Source organism: Danio rerio, chromosome 2 (assembly GCF_049306965.1).
Source record: "Danio rerio strain Tuebingen ecotype United States chromosome 2, GRCz12tu, whole genome shotgun sequence".
NCBI classification, from domain to species: domain Eukaryota; kingdom Metazoa; phylum Chordata; class Actinopteri; order Cypriniformes; family Danionidae; genus Danio; species Danio rerio.
The window spans coordinates 52,679,571-52,699,134 of record NC_133177.1 but is presented as its reverse complement, the minus strand read 5'-3'; the positions used below and the strand labels follow the sequence as shown (position 1 = coordinate 52,699,134).

General features: G+C 36.8%; 2 protein-coding genes across 14 annotated transcripts in view; one reads left to right on the top strand and one right to left on the bottom strand.

The window, feature by feature from the left end:
- Positions 1-19,564, bottom strand: part of sema6ba (sema domain, transmembrane domain (TM), and cytoplasmic domain, (semaphorin) 6Ba) — a 282,900-nt gene that overhangs the window by 10,257 nt on the left and 253,079 nt on the right. For all 13 annotated transcript variants that reach the window (XR_012388324.1, XR_012388326.1, XM_073919106.1 and 10 more), the window contains 3 exon segments: positions 18,326-18,466; positions 11,601-11,678; positions 8,132-8,190 (listed from right to left, as the gene is read on the bottom strand). Coding sequence is in view for 11 of the 13 variants with exons in the window: in XM_073919106.1 (XP_073775207.1) it covers positions 8,132-8,190; positions 11,601-11,678; positions 18,326-18,466 (278 nt within the window). In the remaining 2 variants the exon portion in view is untranslated.
- The window catches only part of cactin, a 475,834-nt gene that overhangs the window by 295,436 nt on the left and 160,834 nt on the right, over positions 1-19,564 (top strand). The window lies entirely within an intron of this gene.

Below are 19,564 nucleotides of genomic sequence, written 5' to 3'. Positions count from 1 at the left end.
CACCAAATTGTATGCATGAGATTGTATGAATTTACGAAAAATTGAACTATTTTTATGTTTTGTCAGTTCAGTTGTACAAAAATTTACGATTTCAAAAAAAGAGGCATGGCACTTAACACAGCTGCTAAACACAACCATCATTAGGGAATGAGGAAACCATATTAAATTGTAGCATGAGATTGTACGTATTAACATGGAAACAACTATTTTACGTTTTGTAGGTTAAGTGACTATTTCGTATGAATTTGTATGACTTCAGTTGTACAAAAACATATGATTTTTTAAGAAACTCCACCCCTAAACACAACCGTCAATGGAGGATGAGCAAATTGTACTAAATTGTATGCATGAGATTGTACTAATAAATGAGAATACTTAATTTTACACATTTTTACAATCCCCCTTTTTTACAATTTTTTAAAGGAGGCATGACCCCACACCACCCCTTAGCACAACCGTAAATGGGGCATGAGCAAATTGTAATAAATTGTACACACGTTCGAACTAATTCACACACACACACACAAAAAAAATTTATGTCTTGTGAGTTTAGTGCCTATTTTGTACGAATACGTAGTTCAGTCGTACAAAAATGTACAATTTTTAAAAAGAGGCGTGGCACCAAACCCCACCCCTAAACACAATCGTCAATAGGGGATGACTAAACGGTACGCATGAGATCGTACGAATTCACAAGAAAACTTAACTAATTTGTATGAGTTCAGTCGTTTGAAAATGTATGAATTTTAAAAGAAGGCGTGGCCCAACTCAACCGTGATTGGGGGATGAACAAATCATACTAAATTGTACACATGAGATCATACAAAATGATACGATTTAGCCACTAAGTCAAAAAGTTACGAATTGCTGTGAGAACGTGTTGGATATTCCCATCATGGTTGTATCTAAAAGATAATATTACCACAAACATATAGGAAAACATACACAACCCCACTTTTCTGCTTTCTTATTCCTGCATTCTCTCTCAGTCATTTTCTTTGTGTTTTCTGCCATTAAAGTGGTTGTAGTCTCAGCTGGGAATCTCAGCTCTTTTATTGCATTTGTTCATTGTAACAGCAGGAGTCGGCTGCACACATCACACTCAACAACTCAAGCCTTTTCTTAATATTGCTTTTCCTTTGAACAAACCTAAAAACTACAATACTGCTATGAAATTGCTTGTAATGTGTGTGTCCTCAAGGGTGTAGCAATCATTTCAAAGAGAGAGAGAGCAAGAGAGAGGAAGAAATATTCTGATCATTAAACGTTTTTCTTGGTCTTTGTATTTGTAGCATATTTTAATTGTCAGTCATAGCATAAGCCAAATTGGTATATATGTCTTATTGATAATTGCACACACTTTAATAAATGAATATAACACTACATATATCACATACACATGCATGTTGATGTTTTAAATGCAAATGCTTATTATTATTATAAAGAGATCTGCAAAAAAATCACTTCTTTTTCTCTTCTTTTTTCAGCATTGAGTATCTAACCCATATCAGGCTGAATATGACTGAACAGATCTAGACAAGTGGACAGCTGACCAGCAGACTGGAGCTGTTTCTGCAGCACTGCTGAGTTTAAAAGAGCTCATGACAGGCTGATTCACGTCTCAAAACTGACTTACACTGGATCCAGACGATGGCCATTTTATAGCTGCATCTCTCCGGGCTGATGTTTCAGTTGTATTATGGATGCGCCCAAATTTCTCTCTATCTATTCAATTAGCTCCCATTTGCCTCTTGATGTTGGGGTTAATTTTATTCTCAATGTTAATTGTGTTCCTTCATTCCCACTGTCTGTATATGCATCCCTTTGCCTCCAGCTTTATGCTGAATATTAATTCAAAGTAAGTAAACAAACTCTTACTGCTGCAAGGAACACCATATCCAGGATGTTTATGCTGGTCTAGTGCTGTTTGTTGGTCTGGATGACCTTCATTAATTATTAAAAATATAACTTAAATCAATCTATTTATTTATTTATTTAACCCACACCACCACCCTTCAATAATTATTGCTGTTTTTTGCACATTCATCTCTTGAAACATTAGGAACCATAAAATGAATAAAATAATGGTCCATTAGGTAATGTTAGTTAATTTATATAATAACATGAACAAACAATTAGTACTAAATTTATTACTGAATTGCTTCATCTTTGTTAATGTTAGTAAATGTTATTTAAGTAAAATAACGTTAGTTCATGTTAACTCACTGTGCGCTAGCTAATGGTAACTAGCACAACTTTTGATTTTTTAATGTTGAAATATGATCACTGCATGTTCTCCCCGTGTCGGCATGGGTTCCTTTGGGTGCTTTGGTTTCCCCCACAAGTCATGAAAAAACGTGGTATAGGCGAATTGTGTAAGCTAAAATTGTCCGTAGTGTATGTGTGTGAATGAGTGTGTATGGGTGTTTCCCTGTGATGGGTAGCAGCTGGAAGGACATCAGCTGTATAAAACATATGCTGGATAAGTTGGCGGTTAATTCCGCAGTGGCGACCTCATGAATGTAAATACTAATTACTTATTTTATAACCTCGTGATATTTTTTATTTTTGTGCTGATAGTCTGACTTAAATAAATTAGTTATGGTCTTATTCTGCATCCGTAATTCTAACCAAACCTACACCCAAATTATACCTTAGTAACTAAAATTAAACAGCTACTTAGTAGTCTGTTAAGCTAGTTGTGTTAGTTAATGGTTTGTTAATACCGTGAATTTTGACCTAAACGACACCGGACAACAGCTCATCAAACTGGGCTCGGCTCAGTCAGAAGCACTGCTGAAAGCCTCCATCATCCAGGTATAGTTATTGGAGGAGTTGATGAACCCAAAAAGCTGGGTGCACCTTTGAAATCAGTATCTAGTGGACTCCGGATGAATCTATGCTGTTTTTCAACCTTCTTAAAGGGCATGAAGCACAGCTACTCTCTCAATAAAATACATGTGTAACACTTTAGAAAAACTATCCGTTATAACTAGTTAATAGTCCATTATTAACTGTTAGTTAATGAGTTATAAATGACTTGTTAAATAAAAGTTAACAGTTTGTTAATAATTTATAACTGTGCCTTATAGTTGGCCAACAGATAACTTACAAGCTGTTAGTTAACTTGTTATAAATGACCTGTTAACTCTATTTTAATGATTTAGAACCATACCTAATAATTTAGTAATAGATCATGTACAAGCTGTTGGTAAATTACTTACTAAAGACTTGTTAAGTATCAGTTAATAGTTTATATATGTTATTGGGACGTAATTCTAGTTGCAACTATTCTTCATTTATAAACTGTTAGTAAATGAGAAATAGTTGCAACTTTAGAATAACGTCCCAATAACATAAATAAGCTAATAACAAACACTTAACTAATATATTAACTCACCCTTTAAAGATCAGTTGTTCATATTTGTTTACTATCTAATAGTACCAGTGAAACTTTTGAATAACTTTTCTAATAAAAGAAATGTTATATATTTATTGTTACTAGTTAATGGACTTTTAACTAGTTATATCGGATAGTTATCCTAAAGTGTTACCAACCCAGGTCAGCCATTTAGCAACAAAGCTAGAGTCACCGGGCAAACAGAAGGCGAATCTGCATCTATTGTGAAGTGAATTTGACGTGTGAATGAAGCAAGTTAACTCAAAATGTTCATGCGTCTATTTCCGCACGATTTGTTCGTTTGTTCCGCTTCTGGTGTAAACAAAGCATACTTGGTATTAACGGTAACACTTTACAATAAGGTTCATTAGTTAATGCATTTACTAACATGAACTAATCATGAACAACACTTGTACAGCATTTATTAATCATAATTGAACATTTACTAATGCATTATTAACATCCAAGTCCATGCTTTTTAACATTAGTTAATGCTAACAATGAACAGCTGTATTTTCATTAACTAACAATAACTAACATCAACAAATACTGTAGTAAATTTATTATTCGTTGTTTGTTCATGTTAGAAAATACATTAATTAACATTAACATTAACTAATGAACATTATTGTAAAGTGTGACCATATTAACGTGTGCTAAAATGACTCTTGTAATCACTTGTGTTTGAATTTCATCAAAACCTGAAAAAAGCCCCCATTTAAAATTGTAATTGAGCATCATTTACTTGCGACCATATTAAAGAAGCACATCTTAACTGTTGCAACGCGCCAACAATGTTGACAACAATGATTTCCTGTTGTTTCGTCACCTTAGAGTTATAGGGGTCTATCTGACATTTTTGTCAAAATTGAATTTTGATATATTTTTATTAAATAAAAAATTATTTACATTATCTACATTTTAAGACGTTTTATTTAAAAAAAAAAACAAATGTTACACACACATACTGTTTGCTATTCATTTTCTTGTCGGCTTAGTCCCTTTATTAATTGGGGGTCGCCACAGCGGAATGAACCGCCAACTTATCCAGCAAGTTTTTACGCAGCGGATGCCCTTCCAGCCGCAACCCATCTCTGGGAAACATTCACACAGACACTCACAAATTTCGGACAATTGAGCCTACCCAATTCACCTATATTGCATGTCTTTGGACTGTGGGAGAAACCAGAGCACCCAGAGGAAAACCACGAGAACGCAGGGAGAACATGCAAACTTCACACATAAACGCCAACTGAGTCGAGGCTCGAACCAGCGACCCAGCGATCTTCTTGCTGTGAGGCGACAGCACTACCTACTGCGCCACTGCTTCACTCACTGTTTGCTATAGGGAATTCTAAAACTTTGAAGCTCAATATCTCAAAATAATTTAGACACAGATAGAACCTTATAATTCCAAGGTGACGATCTGTTGTAAGATAAAAATAGAAAACCACAACAGAAATTCATTGTTCTCAAAATTGTTGCTGTGTTTTTCTTAACACTACAAACCTATGGCTTTCTCTTTCTCTCCTATTCATTTAAAGTCCCTAATGTTACCTTCAGCATCCTTTAGTGTGTAAACTTGCTGTCTGAGCAGGAAAATATCTGCAAACTTACAGTACAAAGCACAGTCTACTCCAAAGGGAGTTATTCTCTATATTTGTAACACTGTTTCTGAACTCCCCAAACACCTCCGTTGTAGTCAAACATCTGAATTTTCTTTTATTAACGTGCATGACGCATTATTCAGAATTTAAATCATTTCCAGCAAAAAAAAGAGGCCATTGTTGAATTGTGTTAGTACTGTGTTGTTGCCTGGTTCATATACTTATCATGCTGATACACTTGCAATTTTTCTCTAAAGGTTTATATTCTTAGAAATAGCCAACATTGACATGATCATGTTTATATTTGATGCTTTATGTCTGCGTGCTCAGGAAATGGTTTATCAGGAGTTAAGACTGACAAGACTCTGTGTGTGGTTTCCAGATTAAATATGGCACAAGTTGTAAAGGGTTGTTTGGCAGGGAGCAGCAGCTCATTTGCATTTAAAGAGACACACGGAAACAGCATGTGTTTTTTTTTTTTTCACACCAAAATGATCACTTACAGAAACATGTAGTATACACTTTTATGGGGTGTTCACACCAGAAGCAGCTTGTGCAAATAAATCGTGAACAGATCTAAGACATGTGAACATTTTGAGTTTACTCACTTCATTCGTGCGTTAAAATCGCCTCACAATAGATGCAGATTAATGTTATGGGCGGAGCATTTGTCTGCCTGGTGAATCTAGTTTAACTGCTAAATGGCTAACATGGATTTTATTGAGAGAGTAGCTGTGCTTTATGCACTTTAGGAAGGCTGAAAAACAACATAGATTCATTCGGCGTCATGTCTGAGTCCAATAGATACTGATTTCAAAAGTGCACCCAGCTCTGTGAGTTCATCAACTCCTCCAGAAACTATACCTTGATGATGGAGGCTTTCAGTGGTGCTTTCGACTGAGCCCTGTCCAGTTTGACGAGATGTTGTCCAGTGTCGGCAAGAGAACTTCCTCTCGGGACACCAACTGCAGGCTCTATGTTATAATCATCCCCATATGGGCAAGCTCATGAACGTGGTGTGAACATCCGCAAAAGTTCAGATTTTCCAATTCAAGCAATTCGCGCGTTACACACGTCAAAAGTGCAAAACGCTCAATTCGTGTTGCGTCGCAGTATTTTTATTCGTGTCTTTGTATTGACTTAACATATAAATCCCCCGCACTTGACGCTTAATCCCTGTCTGTTGTGAATGCATCATTAGACTACCACAATTTTACAATTATTTACTGCAAAAACAGCAAGTAAAAAACCACATACATTCTTTACAGTTCACTACTGTAATATGCACTGCACTGTGGCTAAAACAGAGGTGTTAAAACCTTTACAGTAACTTACTGCATATTAGGAATTTGCTGTATTCTACTGTAATCAATGTTATTAGGTACTGCTACTGTAGTTGAAGAAAAAAATGAGACAGCTGATGACTAAGAAAATGCATTATAAGAAAATGCATTTAAAATAAGTGAATGAATAAAAATGACTTTTGTAAATCATTTAAATTGTATATTAAGACAATGAAAATATTGTCAATAAATACTGTTGTACATGAGGGCGACACGGTGGTGCAGTAGGTAGTGCTGTCGCCTCACCACAAGAAGGTTGCTGGTCCGAGCCTCAGCTGGGTCAGTTGGCATTTCTGTGTGCAGTTTGCATGTTCTCTCTGCCTTCGCGTGGGTTTTCTCCAGGTGCTCTGGTTTGCCCCACAAATCCAAAAAACATGTGGTATAGGTGAATTGGGTAAGCTAAAATTGGCCATAGTGTATGAGTGTGAATGAGTGTGTGTGGATGTTTCCCAGAGATCGGTTGGAGCTGGAAGAGCATCCGCTGTGTGAAACATATGCTGGATAAGTTGGCGGTTCGTTCTGCTGTGGCGACCCCACATTAATAAAGGGACTAAGTCGAAAAGAAAATGAATGAATGCTGTACGTGATCTTGTTTGGAATTTAATAAATTAGAAAAAAAAAATTTAATTAATTTAAAAAAGTAAATACTAAAAATAAAGGTTTTGTACTGCTAGTGTAAAATGTAAATAAATTACAATTTAAGTAGTGTAAAAATTGTCACACTGTAAAATTTAAATGCAGTAAAGAGCATTTTACCACAAAAATAAGTTACTGTAAAGCTGATTTATTGTTAAATGAAATTGCAGTAGAGCTCTGCTACTGTAAAACACATTTACAGGTAAATTACAGTAACGTACTGTTACAGTAAATCAAGGGGCAGTTGTGGTACACTGCTGGCAATGGTTCTGCACATACAGTGTATGTAAAAAAAAAGTTGAGTGAGATAAGAGTTGAGTTTTATTTTTTTGTTGAAGAAAAAAGACAGGCTTCCATTGACTTCCATAGTCACAGCCATATTTTTTTTCCTACTATGGAAGTTGATGGATGCCAGCAACCAGCTTTTTTCAAAATATCTTCTTTTGAGTTCAGAAGAAGGAAACTTGTAAAGGTTTAAACCCACACAAAGGAGAATAAATCATTTTCTATTTTTGGGTGAACTATCCCTTTAAAATAGTTGCCTCTTTTGAAACCTTTATTTTAAAGAATGCATGTGACTATAAGCTGAATCAGTACGGCTTGCAGTGATATGTACTGTAACCTCCTCTGTCTGACTATCAGGGCAGTCGTTTCCATTCAAGTGCTCTTGAAGATGAGACTTCACAGCTTTTCCATAAGCTAAATCTCATTTTTGGAAACATATGCAATAGGTTTGAGCCACAGCACAGACTTGACAGAAAGTGTTTCATAAGCTGCCAGATTTTCAAAACACCATTAAGAGTGCAAAGCGAATCTAAGCTTCTGCATGTTTGGAAATATAAACCATCTTTTGTCTTTTAAACAATGTAAACACTGCCGCTAACTTGCACGAGCACACTCAGAAATTCAGAAATCAATTAATTTCTAAAAAGAAAAAGACTCAAGGCTTTTCTTTTCTCTCATTATCTTCCTCCATCTCTTCCGATTCAACCTGTGACTTTATGACTTTGACTTCTCAAGCAAAACTTTTGGAAGCGGACCAGACCGGATCTTTTCTGTATTGTTGAAGGGTTACTGGAGAATTCTCTCGGGGGGAAGGAGAGACGTGTTGGATATACATCGGGAAGTAAAGGTCACAAACTCACCATCGCAGTCTCCGAGATGTGAGGTGTTTCCATATTCGACGTCCTGCACAAACGGCAATCTGCAAAACAGGACAAAACAGATTCTAACTTAAACTGCAAAATTCGCAGATTAGATACGCGACACATTAGATGAATGCAAATGCTACTAGTTAAAGGTGCAGTAGGTGATTGTCTTCAGAAGCATTTTTTTGTTGTGCTGGTTGAAAGTCTCTTCACAGTCCAATAGTAATGATTACAGTAAATGATCTAAATGTGTTTATATGTATTTTTACATTCTGGGTAAAGCATAAAACAAAAAAATGTTCATCCAATTAAATAGAGTCGGACCGATTCGGACTTCTGCGCATCTGTTCACGCAGATCCGCCATTAGCGCGTGCCCGTCTGCATCACAAACGAATGCGGGCCGCTCGCTGATGCCGAGTCGGAGCCAGAGGCGACGAAGGACAGACGAGCTCGGGCCGATTACTGTAAAGCCAGGCGCGGGTATAATTCGCCTTTAAAGCGGCCGCGCGGTCACGAGACGGACCGGGAGAAATCAAAAGCTGAATTGAAACTTTTAAAAACCTGAATCAGTAGTGGAGTTACTTTACCACGCTGGAGAAAGGACGACACCATGGCTGAAGTATCACTGTTCGACAGGTAATGTTGTTTTAAAACTTAGTCAGGCTGAGCTTATGTTAGATTGTGTTGTTATGAATGACTTGTATGCACAGACGTTGTTCAGCCACTAGAATCTCCTGGTGAAAGATTGATGTGATTATTCTCAGTTTCATAAGGTTCATTGACAGCATCTATAATGTAGATTTATATTTAGTTTAACAACAAAACACCAGTAAATAGCGCTATACCGCCTAGCCTGCTTTATTGAGCTGAAGTTGCTTTTATATTCACATTGGGTCATTTTTGAACAATGACAGTCTTCCTATACTGTTTAACATGCTACTCTGAATATTCGCTCTGATATAGCATGTAAGTGTGACAAAGTAATTAATGTAATACCTGCATGCCGCTGGCACTAACTAACTGGCGAATGACATGAACTAGTTTGTTGTCTGTCTGCTGTTGTGACGCGGTGCACGCGCGCTTGCGATTTCAGGGGTGTGGCTTTGAATCACAATCCCTCCCCGCTGTCTAAAGATAATATGCTAAGCGGTTAGCATTTTGGCAGATCACCCACTGCACCTTTAAGCAGAGTCAATTTCATGCGTCAGTGCATTCAGAACACTATTCAAAACACATCTGGTTCTGTTTTGTTTTTCAAGTCAACGACTTTTATTCTAGACACATGTTCTAGTGAGCAACAATGTTAGGCTATACCTGAGTATTAGTGCAATTGAGTTAAAGGTGAACATCTACCTAGCTGCCACACAAAAACATAAGACGAAGCGCTAAGGTTTTTTTTATTATTTAAAAAGAACCTTCTCTGGTATGTTGCTATCAAATAAAATGGTTATGCCAACTTACTACTGTAAGCAGAAGCTTGCAATGCTTGCCCAGCACTCAGAGTTCTTCTGATTGTTCCACAGCTTTGGAAATGATATTAATGAGTGGCGCTGCATGTAAAAGCTGGAATTTTTTTAACTTAACATAAGGGTGCTTTCTAAGGGCGAAAGCATAGAAAGCATAACTAAGGGTGCTTTCACACTAGCATTTTTGGTCCGCACCCATGTTTGTTTGACATCAAAGTACGGTACGTTTAGCTAGAGTGAATGCTGTCATCTGAACTCAGGTGCACAACCGTGAACTGTACCTGAGTCCGCCAGAAAGACATGGTCTGGTGTATGGTTCGCGCAAACTCTGGTCCACTATGAATGCAATCATACATACAGTTGATATCAGAATGATTAGCCCCCCCAAATGATTAGCCCCCCCCCGAAATAAAACAAAAGTCTTTCTCCAGAGCAAAAAATATTATCAGACATACTGTGAAAATCTCCTTGCTCTGTTAAACATCATTTTGTCAATATTTTAAAAGGAAAAATAAATTCAAAGGGGGGTTTATAATTCTGACTTCAACTGTATACGGCTTCTGAAAACGTGCAAGTGATTTAAAGAGAAATCACACACTTAGAGTATACTGAGCATGTGAGCTACCTGTAAATGGTGTGAAACGGCATTCTTTAGGCAGCTGTGTGTGTTATCTTATAATATATAGTTTAACGGTTTAAAATGCCGATTTTGGAGTATCTATTTAGGCTAAGTGCAAATAGCGCACCTCGTTGGAATAAGCTAGTCAAGTGCTTCTCTCCAAATAACAGTGGTGAACCTCCAACTGTACAACAAAATATAGATTTTAAAACTTTTATTCATGTGTGTGAATGTCTGTGTATCGCCTAACATCCAAAAACGACTTCTACAGACATCACGTGATGCAAATGCAAACATTTTGTAGAATTTCTGCAGGTGTTTGGAGTCCACCTCTATTGTGTCTTTTGTAAAAATTCAAATAATTCAAATCAAACTAAAAGTTCACTTGGTTACAATATCCTGCAGGTAAACTACAGTAAGTGGTGTAATGCTTTGTCTTTGGTGTGAACGCAGCATAATGGAAATATAATGTCGTCAGCATAAAGTCCGTCTAGCCTGTGTTTGCATTTTGCCGTGTTTTGCATTTTGCAATGTTTTGTATGTTGTGAATAGGGAAGAAAGATGATTTAAGTGACTTTGAACATGGCATGGTTGTTGATGCCAGACGGGCTGGTCTGAGTATTTCAGAAACCGATGATCTACTGGGATTTTCACACACAACCATCTCTAAGGTTTACAGAGAATGGTCAGAAAAAGAGAAAATATCCAGTGAGCTGCAGTTCTGTGGGCGTAAATGTCCAAACGATGGCTATATACAGTACTTCCAGCAGGATAACGTGCTATGTCATAGTGTGAATCATCTCAGACTGGTTTCTTAAACATGACAATGAGTTCACTGTACTCAAATGGCCTCCACAGTCACCAGATCTCAATCCAAGAGCACCTTTTGCATGTGGTGGAACGGGAGATTCACATCATGGATGTGCAGCTGAAAAATCTGCAGCAACTGCGTGATGCTATCATGCCAATATTGACCAAAACCTCTGAGGAATATTTCCAGTACCTTGTTGAATCTATGCCATGAAGGATTAAGGTAGTTCTGAAGGCAAAAGAGGGTCCAACCTGTACTAGTAAGCTGTACCTAATAAAGTGGCCGGTGAGTGTTATATAAAATGATTTCATTGTTAATTTGAACAAAGACTGTGTTAACATTACAGGAAGATTATTTGTTCATAACTTTGAGAGAACTTTTCCAGATCATTCTCAAAACGTTGTTAGATGGGTTCATGCAACATTAATATTCAGTGGTGGTCATATAAACTTAATGGTAACTCCATTGCCTCTTTGAGGTGCATATCCACCACAGGACAGCATTCTTTCGCAACACTTAAGCCAAGCATCTATGTTTGTGTAGCGGATGTTTGTTGTTTTGTGTCTGACCTGGTGCCGGGTCTCAGGAGTGTGCAGGTGCTTCCTCTGGTCCAGCCGCAGTATGGATCTCTGGACGCAATGCAGTTTCTACACACAAACACACGCACACACACACACACACACAATGTTCATCAATATGATTACAGAGGACAATACTGACCTCCTCTATAATGAATACAGAAGACCAAAGAGAAGAGAAATCATGATTTATAAAGACTTCCAGAGACTGAATGAAAAGAGAGAAGCAGAGGCAGACAGAAACGACTCAGACATTCAGCCGTGCTCTTATTTCTTCTCATAAGAGTCTCTTCAAGGTTAAACTTCTTTTATAAAAAAAAATCAGAACATATATCATATATTGTATGTCAGATATTTGCACCATGATTTAAAGAACTTTCATTTACTGATACAAGCAGCTGTCATCAACACAGAACGTTGTCTGTGAAGTAAACAAACACTGTAAAATTATCCCTATTAAAGTTCTCAGTATTTTGTGATTCACGTTTTTATTTCTTAGATTTTTCGTTAGTTTGTTTATGCTATTGAATTGCATTTTGGGATCTTGACCTTTCTTCCAACAACTTTAAACCTTAAAAGAGTTTGAAAAAGTGACTTTTATTAATAGCTAAAGTGATATATTGTCTGGGTTAATGTTGTATTTCACAGCACAAAAACATTTTTATAAACTGCCAGTACACTTTTTTTTTACCAGGGATTTTTTCAGATTTATTTCTCTGTATATTATTTCTTATACATCAAGGGTTCTCAACCTTTTTCACTTCGAGGCCCACCTCCTTCTCAGAACATTTTTTGAAGGCCCAAACTGATTGTCTAGAATAAATGCTTATTTTAAAGCTTTATTTATTAGCAAAACATTTCTTTTGCTTTCTATTATTACCTTATTTTTCTACATCATTTTATAAAAAAAACTGAAACATTGTATTTATATATATATATATATATATATATATATATATATATATATATATATATATATATATATATATATATATATATATATATATACATAGATATACAGTAGGAATGGAGGGTTGCTGCTATACCACCCAAACAAAGTGTTTCTCTAATACATCTTTTTCTCCCACAGACACAGATACTACTCCAGACAGTAAAGTGTTACCCGCAATTGAGGCAACTCTCTCCTTATAGGGTGTTAGTTCAGCATCCCCTGTTCCATCGCCTCTTCGGTTCACAATTTGACGGTGCGCTGCTGTTCTCCTTTTAACCTGCACCGTTACATCGGACCATTTCTTTTTTCATTCACTCACAGTGCGATGTTCAGCCCCACTGCGTTAACCACGTCAGCTAAACTCTCCCACTCTATTTTATTATTTTTTTGTTATTAATTCCGGAGGACAAATAACACAGTTTTTCTCCAGTCTACCTCCGATAGGAGCACCTCCAATTCACATTCTGTAAAGTTTCTCTTTTTGCTTGCTTTTTTTGCCATTGCTTTTTCATTTGGTTTTGCCAAAGAAGAGTCATTACCATATTTATACGTGGGAGGAGGCAGGGAGGGGTTTTGCACTTGTGCATGTTGCGCTTAATTTCATGTTAATTCGGATGTACAAAGAGAATATGCGTGAGATTCTGCATACGCAGTGTTGCATATTCCTGATTTTTTAATGCATGCGTACTTTTACAGCTTTGTCCTTACACAATGTTTTAGTATTAGTTCAATGCAAGTCTTCGTACATGAGGCCCCTGGTGTAAAACTGCCATCACAAAGTAAATAAATTTACGTCTAAAAGCCTCATGAATTAAATACATTTACAAAGAAGAAAACGAAGGATGTTTTTGCAATAATTTTGGTTTGTCCACAATACAGTTTCAGTTAGTTCTAGTTTTTATTTTTATTTCAGTTAATGAAAATGTTTTTTCAATTCTAGTTTTTGTTTTATCGTTCGTTTTCATTAACTATAGTAACCTTGCTCTGGCCATGCCCCTTTGCTGCACGGGATGTGTGCACATTGTAAATACGCGTAACCTGATGCATTTGTGATCTCATTAACCCGGATGTATTTTTTGTAGTCCCCAAACTTCGTTTGCTGTTGGCTTTGCTAAGGTAATTCTGTAAATGCCAATGTCTCCCTTTGCCTTGAACTTTGAGCATATTACATTAAGAGATGCCAGGGGTGGACTGGGACTAAAAATCAGCCCTGGCACTGTAGCCACACCAGCCCACATTACCGCACCGACACAGCCCCACCCAAGGACACGCACATTCATTGGTGTACAGATGGTAAAATTATATAAGCAGTACCTTATTCAAGAGATATTTAAACATTTAATGTATATGACTGCAACAAAAGCAACCCATTTATATATGCAATCATGTCATTCATTTTCTTTTCGGCTTAGTCCCTTTATTAATCTGGGAATCAGCAACTTATCCAGCATATGTTTTACACAGCGGATGCCCTCAAAGCTGCAACCCATTATACTGGGTTACCCAAATCACAATTGGCCTACCCAATTCACCTATAGCATGTGTTTGGACTTGTGAGGGAAACCAGAAGGAAATCCACGCGAACATGCAAACTCCACACAGAAACACCAACTGACCCAGGTGAGGCTCAAACCAGCGACTTTCTTGCTCTGAGGCGACAGCACTACCTACTGCGCCATCACACTGACTCCTTTCAAGACTAGTTCAGTAAATTTTATGTATTTGGCAATGTCTGACTTGACTGCCTTTCCCTTTTTTTTTTGCACTTATTGTTTGTTTGACATTCTTGCCAGATTTTGATTACATCCGAGTAGCCTCAGATTGGGTCGGCCCATCTCGAAACCAGCCGGTTGAAGCCAACTGTGCCAATGCTTAACATTTACTATTATTCTTACTATGATCACCATCATCATCATAATATTCACATCTCGCACAAGATAAAAGCTGCCTACATTTAAAACACAATACATATGAAAAAATAAATAAATAAAATAGGTGACCGGCCCACATTTAAAAAATGGTCCGGCCCTTCTGGCATTTGCCAGAATTGCCAGATGGCCAGTCCGCCCCTGAGAGAGGCTGTTTATGTTTACACAGCTACATTACACATCAACTAAAGTTAAAATATGACATCATAGTGGACCACTTCTTTAAAATGTATGCAAATTAGTGCATACTTAACAAAACAATGTCTCATTTGCATATGTAAACATCTGAAAACTTTCAATTCTTAATGCAATCAAATAGTGTATTAATTGTGCCACCCATGTCGGTGTGCTGTAGTGTGTCAGGAGTGATGTAAAGGGGCACAGATTGAGGATGGTGAGCTGGTGCAGATGGCAGGACTGTGCTTTACCGCAAGATGAAGGAAAGCGTCAGCAGACTCAATCACAGCCTCCGCCATTAATCACGGCTGAATTACACCAGAGCTTTATTGCTTCACAGGAAGAGCCCGTTCCAAATGTGCCGAACGGGATACGGGCCAGAACAAGTGTGTGTGCATGTGTGTGTGTCTGAGGGAAACTGTAAAAGCTGGGTCACAGTCGTTTCAAAGGCGCTGATCAAGCACTGTGCGTTTGGGTGGCACAATTTACTTTAAGATGGAAAATGAGAGAGCGTGTGAACGAGAGCATGTTTAATCAGCGCAACAGTGTTATTATAGAATCACCAAAACTAAAACATGATACGAAAATGTTTTGAATTAGATACAAATAAAAAATTTTAAACATTACAATCTTCATACAGTTTGTTAAATGCAGATTAAAACCAGATTATTTTCCAGTTTCTTTAATGAATGTAAATATTTTTTTTAAATAACTATATGCTATTATACAACAGTTCTGTCTGGTTCTCAAATCTGATTGGCTGATAGCGGTTCGATATTATGCAATAACAGCACTCGTACAGCCTCTTCACTCTTGTGTATTACTCCGCCCACATAGAGTGACAGCAAATCAATAAACTCACAACAGTTTGATAAATATTGCAGCTGTTGGGCAACATAATGTACTTTTGAGGCTTTCTGAGGTGAGAATGTATTTGTTTAGATGAAAACTATGCAGTTTACTTATAAAGATAGTGCCTATTTTGAATATTTATAATTTCGGACGGCCATCTGCCTGTTATACTGAGCAGAGCAAAGATGGTTGTGCCACAAAATGGCGAAAGAGACCACATAATAAGTCCTTAGAGAACAAAATTAATTTCTAACTACAGCTGATCAAATCATTATAAAACAGGTAAGTAACATTTTAAGTCGATCTCTCTCTTTCGTATGTTGTAGTGCTGTATTTATACCATAGTAATCTGCTAGTGTTTGCTTTGGCTTTTTCACGGATAATTATTGTGATATCCCGAATGCAACAGAGAAACACTGGGAAATCTCTGTAGACTGATGGCATTTCATGCTGTTCAGCCTTATTACTTTAAAATGTGAGTAACCTGTTTTGTCATCACTTTAGACATTACGCCAGAGAATCATTCAAGTACTAGCGCTAAAGGGATGTTGGTGAAGCAACGGTTTCTGCAGTTCTCATGTCAGCAAATGCGAATGAAAGGTGGAAGAAAGTAGTTCCTCATACAAAAGGGTTTTGAGACTCTTCGTGTTTGATTTTCTTTGTTATATACACGATTATGCCGTCAAACTGTTGTATAAACGCAATATCACACTCATAGCAGTGCGATATGGCTGTATATCATCACTAATGGGACACTAAGGCACACCACACCAGTGCTGATATTGACCTTTCGCGATTGTCTTAGAACTTCCGATTCAGTCGCCTATGGGAGAAATGACTAGGAATAATAAACGGCAGAAAATGGTCAAACTACTTGCTCTACAAACAAATTTTTGTATGACTACACAGACCAAGTAGAATAATATAATAAGAAAATATCAAATTGCAACATCAAGCAGCGTAACGAGCAGTTTTTAATGTCAAAAAATGAATGGAAGTGAATGTGACCGGAAGTCGCGAGACAAAAAGATTCAAATGGCAGCGCCCGCTCGTTGGCGGAGAATAAGGTGAATACAGCCATATCACACTGTTACTGTGGGATATTGCTCATTCATAATTATAGTAATGATTACTGCTCATAATTATTTTGTATTTTTTCCATTTATATTTCGATTTTATTTATTTGTGTTAGTAACTCAATGTATTTTTGACACTTTTATCAGATGATCAACTAATAAAAAATCATTTTATAGTAAAATACTGTATGTCTAGAGTTTGTATTTATTTTATTTCAGTTCATTATTTAGTACGATAATAATTTCCAACTTTAAATAATTCATACGTTAAAGTCAATGAAAATGACATATGTTGCACTGGCTAGTAAAACATATAGCCAGGATTGCATCTGAAGCAAATCATTGCAAAGTTTTAATTAGGTGTTTCCAGAGTGCGAATTTCAGGGACGTCTCAGCCTTTTAAATAGTTAAGGAATAGTTTTCTTCTCTCTGTATCCTAAATAAAGTTAATAATTAAAACGATAGATTATTTAAATATACACTATAATGTTTCCTACCATTTTAAATGCATCATCAGTCTGTATGGCAACATATTCATCAGTCTGAAACCGGATGATCTACAGCACTGACAAGCAATGTAAGTGTCCACAAACCAATTTTCTTGTAAAATCGGTGTTTGTATCGACATGTAACTAGTTTGTATTTGGTTATACACTTGCTTGCACATGGAAGTTAAACAGTGAAATAATAAATAAGTGTGTGGTCATCCACATATTGGAACAGGAATGCAAACTTGTCACTGTTTGTTCAACTTTAAAAAATGTAATTGAGCACAACTGGCAATCGATTTCCATCAAAACACTGAAAACGTTAACACGTTTTATCAACAATTTAATCAAATATATACATTTGGTTCACTGAGGCATATTATATAAACTAACATTAACAACCCTCTCCCCCCATTCGTATAATTCGCACCCTTTGTGTTTACATCGAATTGTTAAAGTGGCTGGCTGTAGTATTGGTTACCTAGCAACCAACAGTAAACAAAGCAAGAGTAAATGAGTCTGCTGATTAGTCATGTGGGTGTAATGTTTGCCAAATGCATTTCCATCTCCTGTTATTCACATTAAATCTTTTTCACACAAGTCCAAAACACATCAAGCAAGCATAAAAATGTTTCCTTTGCGAATTAAGGGACTTTTATTCCAAATTTGCAATTCTCATCGTTTTTTCAATGATACTTCATAATGCTGATGGAAACCCAGCATGTACAATTGAAGTCAAAATTATAATTTTTTTTTCTTCTTCAAATATTTGCCCAATAATTGCTTAATTAGAGCAATTAGTTTTTCTGCAGTATTTTAAAGAAAGTCTTATTTGTTTTATTTCGGCTAGAATAAAAACAGTTTTAATTTACTCCAACTATTTTAAGGTCAATATTATTGGCCACCTTAAGCAATATTTGTTTTCGATTGTTTACAGAACAATCCATTGTTATACATTGACTAATAACCCTAACTTGCTAAATTAACCTATTTAAGCCTTTAAATGTCACATTAAGCTGAATACTAGTGTCTTGAAAAATATCTAGTCAAATATTATTGACTGTCATCATGGCAAAGATAAAATAAATCAGTTATTAGAAATGAGTTATTAAAACTACTTTGTTTAAAAAATGTGTTAAAAATCTCCCTGTTAAACAGAAATTAGGGGAAAATATACAGGAGGGCAAATAATTCTGATTTCAACTGTATGCATGTGTGTGTGTGTGTGTGTGTGTGCTCTTACTTCATGCATCTGGAGTGCAGGTGGCAGCGAGCGACAGGCACTCGCACCACACACGAGTGGAAGGCCAGCAGGAGCGTGTGACTGGGTTTGTCCAAGGTCAGAGAGAGCGGCTGCATCGCCTGCGCAGAGTCATCACCACATCTACAGACACACACATACACATCAAAACCATCAATACAACCACACGTGCACTTTTACAGCTCAACACATCCTACAACACACTCATTAAAATACAGTCTGACCACCCAAACTCAACAGCAGCGCAAACAAATTCTCACACTCTGACATTTCACACACAGATAGATTAGCCAATCACTACTAAGGGTATTATGGTGGCTTGAGAAAGCCAACTTGCTGTTATACTACATGAACTTATTAATCTTCTTCCGTCTTCTTCTAAGACTATTTTAAGAACGCATCTCCTCCTAGACCGTTCATGCTACAACCACCAAACTAACTTCAAAAATTCCAAACTGTACTGAATTAAGTTGCTATATCTTCTCCAACTGATCCGACTTACAGTTTTCCAAAAACTGACCCGGAAAATTGCCATTGACTTAACATTGTACTAAACTTTGTGACCTCATAACTTAGGCTCTCAAAGTATGCGTCCATGACCGAAATGCGACATCCAGTGGACAGTAGCAGACTCCTAAATGAGACACAGATTCAGAAATCCACATGAGGTTATTCATTAGCAAATAAAATAAATATTACAAGCGTAAACATTAGGTGAGCAGGTTACATTGTCCGAACAACACGCTTCGTGACGAGATTTACAGTGATAAGCAATTTGTCTGTTTGCAAGAGACAAAACACTACAGAAATTTAAACACAGCCATTCAGAAGCGCAGAATATGCACTCACTCATGACATGGTGGTTTATAATCTATTTAATTAACATTATTAAATGTACATGCTGAATCACTTGTTTGTGTTTAGTTCTAAAGTTCAATTTCCAAGGGTTTATGTTATTTTCAAGATCTGAAGTGTGAACTATTTGCTGCTGCTTTCAGTAGTATTCAGTAGTATTGCAATATATGTCATGTAAAACGACATTCAAACTCACATTATTAGCATTTCACACAGCCTAAACCAAGGCGAATGAAGCTCTGCACAAGACTTTTGGCCAGCGGAGAAATTAAAATGGTCGTGCCCAACTGAGTCTGGTTCCCTCAAGGTTTTTTTTCTTCACTCCCATCAGGTGAAGTTTTTTTTCCCTCTCCGCTGTCGCCACTG